This window comes from Corvus brachyrhynchos, unplaced genomic scaffold (assembly GCF_000691975.1).
Source record: "Corvus brachyrhynchos isolate BGI_N302 unplaced genomic scaffold, ASM69197v1 scaffold68, whole genome shotgun sequence".
NCBI lineage: Eukaryota > Metazoa > Chordata > Aves > Passeriformes > Corvidae > Corvus > Corvus brachyrhynchos.
This window is the reverse complement of record NW_008240039.1, coordinates 2,842,204-2,852,975: the sequence shown is the minus strand read 5'-3', so window position 1 is coordinate 2,852,975 and position 10,772 is coordinate 2,842,204. Positions and strand designations below refer to the sequence as shown.

General features: G+C 43.6%; 1 protein-coding gene across 1 annotated transcript in view; it reads left to right on the top strand.

Moving 5' to 3' along the window:
* PANK4 (pantothenate kinase 4) overlaps nt 1-10,772 on the top strand; it is a 19,626-nt gene that overhangs the window by 1,636 nt on the left and 7,218 nt on the right. Inside the window, 9 exon segments of the mRNA XM_017743981.1 lie at nt 2,001-2,083; nt 2,544-2,752; nt 4,185-4,368; nt 4,901-4,993; nt 6,175-6,328; nt 7,028-7,209; nt 8,612-8,693; nt 9,801-9,901; nt 10,523-10,678. Of these exon segments, the coding sequence (XP_017599470.1) occupies nt 2,001-2,083; nt 2,544-2,752; nt 4,185-4,368; nt 4,901-4,993; nt 6,175-6,328; nt 7,028-7,209; nt 8,612-8,693; nt 9,801-9,901; nt 10,523-10,678 (1,244 nt within the window).

Here is a 10,772-nt window from a genome sequence, read left to right as displayed (position 1 = left end):
GGCTGCAGGGCTTGGCGTGGGTCGGGGGCTGTCACTGCTGCCTCAGTCACCCCCAAAAACACCCGCTGCCCCGTGCATGCAGCCGAGCACCCAGCATTCCCGATTTCCCACATCCTGAGCCGAGGGACAGGGTGACACACGTCGGGGTGACACCTGCGCGCCACAGCCGGGAATTGTGCAGGGACAGGCTGAGCCTGTTCCCAGTTCACCCGTGCAGCGATCAGCAGTCGCTCTGTGGACACCCACTAAGCCAAAAGTGCCAGTTCACACGTTTTCCTTCCGTTTTACCGTCACAAGATCAGTGGAACTTTTTAGGAGAAAAGCCGGGAGAAAGAAAACCAAGCCATTATTCCTTGGGTGAACATGGCTCTGTGTGGTGGAGACTCAGGGGCAGTGGGAAGAAAACCTGCACCATAACAGAGAATCTTGTCGTGTCACCAGTTACTTCAGCCCCTCAGAAACTGCTGGTTCCATGCCTGTTAAAGTAACAGCCAGAACTGGCCCTTTGTGCGGGTCAGCCGGGAATTAGAGTCGTGGGATTAGTTATAAAACCTCGTTACATGTCTCAGCTGGTGTTCTGAATGGATTTAAGTCTTTAAAAACTGGGAGAGGAAGGGGATAATGCATAAAGCATGGCTCTACATACCGTGGATCTGGTGATACATTGCTGCTTCACCTGTGTCATTGGCAGTGTAAAGAACGTGACATTCCAGCACGGGCTTTGTGATGCCCCAGTGTGGAGGGAAGCTTTTCCATAAAAAGCTGTGCAACCCCTCCCCTCTAAGCACCAAACCCTCACCTTTTAGCAGAACAGACTGTGGGTTATGTTTACCAGAAACTTCAAAGCACTGGCTGGGACACTGAAATCAGGTCCAAGGTCAGGGAAGCGTTATTGCTTTTGTTACTATAAGTGTCTGTCCATGGTCACTCTACATTGACCTCACTTAAATTTTTGGAGTAAACTGCCTGTTTTTCTCCTACAGGTTGCAAATATTTTACTAACAAAAAGACTTGAGCACTGTGGAAGAGCTAACAGTGTTGTTATGAAGGCAAAGCTACACACTCTAGGGACGATCCTGCACCTCTGCTGCTTCATTTCTTGGTTATTATTAGGCAGCAGAGTGCAGTGCCACTGAATTTAGCCGTTATTTAGGATTTAACATTGCCAGGTTTTCATTTCCTTTCAGGACTTTTAATGTTAACCCAGTAGTAAGTCAAAGTTACCTTCAGACCTGGAGCACTGAACAGTGTGGTGGAAAACAGTGAAGTTATTCAGTGTAACCCCAGAAATTCACTTTTGCAGGTCAGATGCAAAGACAGGGCAAGGGGTTGAGTTGTGTTTCAAGGGGAGAGTTGAAAGTTTTATTGCTGTGAGCAGACTGGAGGCGTGAAGAGGGTGATGAGGCTGCTGTGCTCAGACTTGCACATTGGTAATACCTCCAGCTGCTGTGTGCTTGAGAAACATCATCCTGAGCATTCCTTACCCCAAAGCCAAGACCAGTCATGTGAAATAGTTACTGAGTACAGAGGGTCATTTTCAAACCAGCCATGAGCTTGCAGACTTGTCCCTAAAAGCAGGATAAGAATATTTGTTAGCTGTTGCTGCTGAAACACTCTGTGCACATGGGGGGCATTGCTCAGTGGTGGCAAAGCAGCTGAGAAAATCCTGGTAGAGATTTGGGGGGGGTTCCATAAAGTTTCCAAACAAGGTAAATAACAGTGTTATAAATACTGATCTGGCTAATTAAGAATTTCCACTGCTCATCTTCATCCCACATCAGCTGGGCACAAGCTGAATTTATGGAGCTTTTCTGTCCCATGGTGCTCTGGGGTTAACCACACCAAGCAGGTCCTCAACAAAGGTTCTTTCTGCATTTCCCTTAATTCTGTCTGGCTTTTACTGAGGAGACCTTGAGAACCAAGAGCTGACATAAACATAAGTTCTATTGTTTGCTCCAAGGTGAGGAATTAATCATAACTTGTCATCTCTTTATGAACAGGTGGTTCATTAACCAAGTTGGCTTATTACTCAACTGTACAGCACAAAGTGGCAAGAGTGAGATCCTTTGATCATTCTGGAAAGGTGAGAATTCCATCAGGGATCATCTGCATGTGATTGACTCACAGGAGTGAGGTTCTGGACTGTGTAGAACAGAAATTGTATCCAAACCCTTCTAATAACTTGTTCTATATAAAACTTCTTGGGAAGTGTTTTTATTGCCAGGTAGTGTTTGAAATATTTTTTTTTCAAACAGTAGGTGTGGTACTTTAGTAAAAAAACTCTGCTCCCATGCAGACAGAACTTTGCTCACACAGAGGGATTTCCTGCATGTATGCTGCATGGGAGAATTGATTATCTCAGCTTAAGGAGAATTAAGACCTGTGAAACTCTATTCTTCTTTGACATAGCTTGAGGTGTTCTGTTTAATGGCATTAACACAGTTTCAAGGGGAAAAAAAGCACAAGTATTGATGTTCAGTAGTTCAACATTTAACCTTGTATCTCCAAGAATGTTCTCTAAGAAATCCTTTTCTCTTTTAAAGGACATAGAAAATGAACCTTTGTATGAAATATCTGTTCAGGAGGAGATTACAGCTCGACTTCACTTCATTAAATTTGAAAACACTTACATTGAAACCTGCCTAGATTTCATCAAAGACCATCTTGTCAATACAGAGACAAAAGTCATCAAAGCCACGGGTGGTGGTGCCTATAAATTCAAAGACCTTATTGAGAAGAAACTGGGGTTGAAGTAAGTGGAACTGCTTTTTTTTTCTGTAAAGAATTAACTTACACCTACTCCAGAAGCTTTTATCATTTCTTGGGCATGCTCACAGGTAATTAGTGTGACAGTCACTTATTGTATAGCTCCTACCTAAACTTCATGCAAAGGCTTACAGGAGAACAAAGGGCAGTCCCATGAATTTACAGCCTCATAAATTTACTGTTCAAACACCAAATACTAAAAAGCTTACACTGAAAGCTGCCTAGATTTCATCAAAGACCACCTTATCAATGCAGATACAAAAGCCATCAAAGCCACAGATGGTGGTGCCTATAAATTCACACCTTCTATGCTGCAAGTTTACAAAAACATTAATTTACCCCAGTATTAAACATCACTGAGGAGAGCTTCAAGGCACCTCTGCTGCTGTGATCTGTGCAGTACATTCCTCAACCCCTGAGGGCCTGTGCTCATCTTTAACACTGTCTTTGCAAATTACTTACATCTCCTGATAAGCTGGACTCTGTTATCTGTTTTTCACACCAGCCCCCTTTAGTACCTTACTGGCTGTTACTAATGATCAATTGATCAAGACAAGGAGGCAATTTCCACTCTTATCTCATGTGGTGCCCCTGGTTTTGGTTTTTATTTGGTTCTGATGTACTCAGTTGGTCCCCAGGTCCAACCCAGAGGAGCTTCTCCATCCTTGCACACACAAATCATCCTGTAGTAGTTGAGATGAGTTTGTGCCGTGTTTATGTGTTTCCAACAGGCCTCCGGATATTTCCTGTAAGAATTTCCATAAATCAGTAACAGTACAGAGACACAGAAGCTCACAGAAGTCAGTGTGTGTTAGCTGACTTATCAATCATCTTATCTAAGTTTTGTGTCACATTCCCAGACTCCACACTGGGGATATGTCCTGTTGTGAATCCTGCTACTCTTGTGAGAAGTCTCTTTCTCTGTGTTTGCTAATCCCAGCTGTAGGCTCCTCCCAGTCCCTTGAATCTGTCATAAACAAGTAGTGCTGAAATGTTGAGGGGGCCTTTTGTGCTTTATTAGGAGGCAGGGGTGGAACAACAGACAATTATTCCATGTTGGGAAATTGTTTTCTGAGGTTAATTTCCAGCTAAGTTTCCTGACCTACTTTATGGTAGGGGTGCACAGACCATGAAAGGAGCAGGGCAGGAAAGAGCAGTGTAAACAAGCAAACAGGATTATTTGTAATGACAACGTGATTACAGTTACTGTGTAACAGAGCTCCAGACTGCAGTTCTGGCATGGGAGGGGAGCAGCAGACCATGTGCAGATGGAGGTTTCATGTTTCCAGGGAGCTGGGCTTGTGCCACGTGGTGTGAAAATTCCGGTCTGCAAAGTCTGTGTAAACTGCTGCTCCAAAAGCAAACTGCCTTATCAGGAGGGCTGGCACTGTTATTTAAGGCTTTTTCCTCCCCCTCAGAGTTGATAAGGAAGATGTAATGACCTGCCTAATTAAGGGGTGCAACTTTGTGCTGAGGAACATCCCTCACGAGGTGTTTGTGTACCAGAAGGATTCAGACACAGAATTCCGGTTCCAGGCAAACCACCCCAACATTTTCCCTTATTTGCTGGTGAACATTGGCTCGGGGGTCTCCATAGTGAAGGTGAGTGGTGGCTAAAATGCTTTATTGGAGATTTAATAAAGGTGATCTGAAACCTCTCACTGGTTCAGATTTGTACTTGTTTCTTCTTGATGCAAGGTTTAAAAAGAAAATAGTACTTTTAAACAAATTTATTTCTCTTTATTACGGAGTTATGAATGCTTTTCCATTCACTACAATAACGTCTTTTTAATCACATTTAATTTGGTGTTTAGAGAGGTGGTTACATTACCTGATGAGGACAAAGGCTGTCAGATCAAAGTGATTTTTGATGTCTGTTTTGTCACACTGTTGAACAGACCAAGTGTAATGTCTACATTTAGCATTATTGCTTAAGAATTAAATACAAAGATTTCCAACACTTCTTGTGGTGTGACTGTGTGCAACGTGCCCTTCTCACCTGCCACTTCCACAGTGGAAGCTTTCCGCCTCCACTGATTCCGGTGTTCCAAAACCCTGCACACTGTGACATTTAAATCTCTGTTAAACATCCTAATAGGACTTTGTAAATAAATCTGCCTTGTGTGATTGACAGGTAGAAACAGAAGACAAATTCGAATGGATTGGGGGCAGTTCAATTGGAGGTGGAACCTTCTGGGGTCTTGGAGCTCTGCTCACCAAAACAAAGGTACCCACATGTCTCTTTTAAGGGGGGTGGAATTAAATCAAATGCTGGGAGGGAGCCTGAAATGTTGGAATATTAGGTAACAAGGCTGAGTCCTGGACTTGTGTTCATATTTTTGACTCTTCTGATGCATAAAAGGAAGCTTTACATGCAAAAAGGTACTAATGGAATATAGGGACAAGAATTAGAAGATGCTTATTGTGACCAAAAGCAATCCTGCTTGGGGCTCAAGGACAAGGGATGGACAAGGGCCTCCTCAAAGTGGCCTGGTAATTTTTTATTCTCTTTTCAACTTCAAATGCCAGCCCAGTTCCTGCAGTATTGTCGGCAGAAGAAGGCAGGGAGCACACAATTGCTGCAAAATGCCTGGGAGCAGAGAGGAGGATTTTTGTCTCATGGTTGGGTTCTTGGTTGCCAATGTGAGTCTAAATCCTGAGCTGATGATTTGCCAGAATAAGGCCTGACTTAGCTGGGCTGGCCTGAGCAGGACTCTTGCATCATGCTGGGCTTCCCAAAGAGCCACGTGGCTTAAATGAGTGTCCTAAATGTCAGCAGTGTAGGAAAAGCTACAGTTACATGTGCCCCAGCTAAGAAAATGTCAAAGGGAGGGCACGACCTGGGTTGTGCTTTTTGTTTGATGCTCCTAAAGAAGAAATCTTGGAACATGACAGTGCCTGCTCTTAATTCTCTCTTGGTTTTGTAGAAGAAATTTGGGTTAGCAGAGTTAGAAATTAAGTATTGGGATAATGCAGCTTGCCTGCAAGTTTAACTTCAGGGACGTTGACACATCCTGTAACAGTAAAGGCACACTGAGACTTTTTTCTCAATCTTCTCTTTTACTGTGCTTCAGGAAGACATAATTCTATTTTCTCTTAGTTCCTGTGTTCCTGACTTCCAAGATAAGGGATTCCATGAGGCTTCTGACTGTTTTATATGTGCTGACCCACCCTAGTTTTCAGGGGAAATTCAACAAAATATCTGCAGATAAGAAAGAGGTTGATTGTGGTGTTCATCATTGAAGGAGGTCAACTTAAGATCTGTCTGTTTGATCTGATGGGGACTCTGGATACATCCTTGTAATCAGAAATAACCTGTCTTTGGCTGGCAGGGTTAATTCTAAGACTGGTTTTGGTCAGTGAACTCTGGCCCAGGTCAGCTGCAGTAACTGTGCTTCTCACCCTCAGAAATTTGATGAGTTGCTGCAATTGGCCTCAAAGGGCCAGCACACCAACGTGGACATGCTGGTGAAGGACGTGTATGGAGGTGCCTACCAGACCCTGGGGCTCAGCGGGAATCTCATTGCCAGCAGCTTTGGGAAGTCCACCACAGCAGATAAAGGTACTGGGATGGAAAGGATCTACCCAAACATCTCCTCTGGCCCTTGGGAATCAACTTCATACTGATCTAGCAAGTAGAGCTTAAAATAATCACCAGCTTCTTTCATGATCTTGTGTTTTGCCTGCAGAATATTGATTAAAAATATTTTCCAGTCTGCTTTATAAGCAGACATTTAAATTTTCAGTTTGGGATTGCCTAAGCCTAGGGAAAATTAAAAAATAGCTGTCTGGTTAGCCCGGGGTGAATTGATTCCTGTGGGAAATAGATGTGGCCTTCTGGGCTCCAGAAGGGCCTTTTGGCAGTGTTTTACTACAATTTGCAGTTTATTTGCAGTATCTTAGTGAAATACTTGCAGTGCATCTCAGGCCAAGAGAGATGGATGAACCCTCACCCGTGGTTCCTAGAGAGAAGAAATGGCTTCCTGCCATCCAGGAAGTTTTTTTCAATAAATGTTTCACATAGGCTTAGTGAGGGTTTTTTTTCCTGATATCTTCAATCAAATCACAGTCCTCCTTGTTTGAAGTACATTTTAAATGTGAGGTTTTTGCAGGGGGGTAACAGTTTTCATCTCCACACATAAAGAAAGCTGCTCAAACCCTGGATTTCTCTTTCCCCTACTGCAGGTTCAGTTAGAAAAGCACGGTCCCTTGCAGCTTCCTCAGCTGTGTGCAATTTTCTTTACTCTTCCTTCCCTTTCAGAATTTTCCAAAGAAGATATGGCCAAAAGTTTGCTCCACATGATCAGCAATGACATTGGTCAGCTGGCCTGCCTCTATGCCAAACTGCACAACCTGGATAAAATCTATTTTGGAGGGTTCTTTATCCGGGGCCACCCCGTCACCATGCGCACAATAACCTACAGCATCAACTTCTTCTCCAAGGTAAGGAAAACACAGGGCTCCCTGCAGCAAAGTCACATTTTAGTTATTTTTCTAGGCTATTGGGATACCTTAATAAAAGAATTTGCTCATGAAGTAAGCTTAGAAGGCTGCTCCTTAGGTAGGTAAGGCAGGGATGTGTTGTGGGAGGGGTGAAATCAATGTGAAATGCCTGGGAGTTGTGTCTGGCCCTTTTTCTCTCTCCCTACCTCCCTCCCTCTCTTTCTTTATTATAATTTTTTGATTGTCAGTCTGTCTTGTAGCTCCAAGTAATGAGTTTTCACTGTGTTCTTAGATAGTCACCATCATTATTCAATTCCTCTTGCTGATTTGCATCTTTCCACCCCCAGGCCACGCAGTGTGGGGTTGTTCTGCTGAGACAGTTGGCATCAGTGGGGTTTTGTTATTAAAGAGAAAATCAAACCCCAAATCAACCAAGCTGAAGTTCTTTGCAGGTTTTGAAGCTGTGGAAAATACTGAAGATTTTTGACTAGGAAAAAGGTCCAGTCCACAAGCTCATTAATGGTTGTTACAGGTAGATTAATCCTGCACTTTAGGAACTTTATAGAGTAGATGACACCATTTTTTCTCATCTCAGTGCTTCGTGCAAGAGGCTCCTGTGTGCTGTGTTTTCCCCTCTTTATTTCACCATCGTTGTCCCTTTTTGTAAAACTTTGTTGAGTTCCAAGAAAGCTATTGCAAAACTGCAGCTTTAGGTTGTTGTAAGAGACACTTTGCCAGGGATTCAAATCCAAATGTGAGCTGGAGCTGCTGTTTCCCTGTGGCTCCCCTCAGGGTGAGCTGTTCCCACAGTCACTGCTGATTTCCTTGGAAAAGGCTTTGTCTCACCCAGCCTAGGAAAGCTGAGGGGCCCTGCTGTGAGGATGTAGGGTTTTTCTCCCCAGCACTCCTGTATTTTACATTAATAATTGAATTATTTGGGTGGGGGAATGCTTGCCTGTGGGTAATGCAGTGTCTGAGTGGTGTTGAAGAGCCGTGGAATGAAATAAAGACAATGAGCAGTGTTCCAAACGTGTTGGCTGCAGTGGCACACACTTCACTTGGGAATCACATGACCTTGTATTTCCAGCCTGTTGAAGCAAGAGGAGTTGAATATTCATGGAATGATGCAGTGGTGTTTTCCGGGGAAGGCCTTAGAGCACACACCACTGGTGCATGGGTGTTTTCCAGCTGTTTGATAACTGGGGAATGATGTGCGTGAGCAGTTCCTCCCCGAGCTGTTCCAGAAGCACCATTAAAGTTGCTGAATGTGTGAGAATGTAGCACAAATGACTATTACCATCTTCTAGTTGTTTCTATTAAATTAAAGTGTGAAACTAGTGACAAAAGAAGTGCCTGTTAGCCCTCAGGGACCATCCAATTGCAATGTTTCATATTGTGGCAGGGAGAGGTTCAGGCATTGTTCCTGAGACATGAAGGCTACCTGGGAGCCATTGGGGCATTTTTAAAAGGAGCTGAACAAGACAGTAAGTACAGCACTGCTCTGTTCTGTATATGCTGTGTTCTGAAATGTCAGTGTACTGTCCAAGTTTCTCTTTAAGAGGCTGCATGTAAGCTGTTGCCTAAATAAATCCATTTGGCACTAATAAACACAGATGCTGGGCTTTGGTTTTATACGTTCTGGCAGGGACATCTTAATTTCTCACTGGATTTCCTGCTCACCTTTGAGAAGGCAGCAGGACTGGGCTCTTCTCTTCTCTGCACTTCTGCCAAGAGCAGTCACAGCTCTAAATGCAGAAACGTGGGTTTGGTTTTCCCCTCTTTAAGAAGCCACTTCTGAATTCTTTTAATGTACTGAAGAAGACCAGCATCTCCAAACTGTGTTTGTTTGAGAGTGAAAAGCCTCACAGAGGAGACCCTTCTGTCCAGATCCCTTGGATCCAGGGTGCTTTGGTGGAATTCTGCCTACTTAGTTTTCCTTTTCCCCTGTTGATGTACTGGCAAGCCAGGTGGTACATTGATTATGGTGGCACAGCCACAGGCTGCTAAGGGTACTTAGTTCAGTAAGTATCAAATACACCTCCAAAAAATGGATTTGGAATTCCTTTCCTGCCCATTTGATAGAGATGGGCAAGGAACCAGCTACTGAGGAATTAAAGACATTGCTTCTGCAGCATGTACTGTACATCTGAGCTCATTAAACTTCTCTCAAATAAGGCAAATCTAGAAATAACTTTAGTGTTTCTCTGAAACTTACATTGTGCTTTGAGAGTTCTGTAATTCTATTTTGTTAATAATGGATCTAGATTTAGAAATAAGAAATGCTCAGTAATAGTGCTTTGAAGGCATGCTGATTAATGACAAGGAAAGGGGGTTAAAAAGAATTATTTTAGAACTTAAATTGTCTCTTGTCTCATTCAGGTTGAAGCTCTTTGGAGCAGGTAATTCACTGAGTGGTTGAAACATCTCTTTTGGGGGTTAGAGGGAAAAATTCTGTTTGCTTTTAAAGACAAGGGGAGCTGGCTTGTGTAGTGCAGCAGCTGCTCAGAGGGATGCTGGCTCTAGACTCACTCACAGGAGTATTTTCAGTTTTATTTTCAGATTATGTGTGTCTGTGTCTTTCTCTTTTCTAGATCCAAACCAGTACAGCTGGGGAGAGAATTATGCTGGGAGTTCTGGGCTTATGAGCACATCCCCTGATGTTTACCCCATGCAGAGAACACGGAGTGGTACAGTATGTGCTGTCTTTCCTACACCTGTGTGTGTTCTCTTAGCAGTGGTGACCTGGAAATAGGTCATTATTCTCCAGCTGGTTGCTTCTTGCCCCTGGGACTCCTGTGTGCCCAGAGAAGTGACCAGTCTGGTGTCTGGTGTGGTGTTGGATGGAATGTCTCCTCGAACAGACTGGCTGCTGCTTTGTCTTACTCTCCTTCACCAAAGTGGAGGGAATGTTTGTCTCTTACTCTGGAGCAGCTGGATTTTGCTGCAGCTGAAATACCTCAGAATTTGGAATTCCATGTTCATCATTAAGCAGCGTTAATTTGCTTCCTATGAGAGGACAAATACAAGATTGGACAGAAGAGCACAAGCCCAGTCATCTCTTAAATTCACTGACAGTGCAGCAATTCTGATTTCTCAGTGGATAATATTTTCACACTGGATGATTTCTGTCTATGGGGTGGGCATGGATAAAATAATCCACAGAGGGAACTGGATTATTTATGGTGACCTATAATTGTCTGCAAATCTGTCAGTCTTAACTGTGGCTGGACTTCTGCAGCCCTTGTGCTAGTTTAATTCATTGTGAATTAATTTCTGAGTGAGTTCTAATCCATCTCTTTCCATTTTCCTCTAGTTTGATATGCTGGAAATGGACAGATTGGAGAGACCACTTGTTAACCTGCCACTGCTGAAAGACCCCTCCACCTATATCCCAGACACTGTTGACCTCACAGATGATGCCATGGCCAGAAAATACTGGCTCACCTGCTTTGAGGAGGCACTGGATGGGGTGAGTGTCACAAAACAGTCCTGTTTGGGTGACACAGGTATTTAGTAAACAGATCTTCTGTGAAGCACCATGTTTGTCCTGTAAAACATTCCTG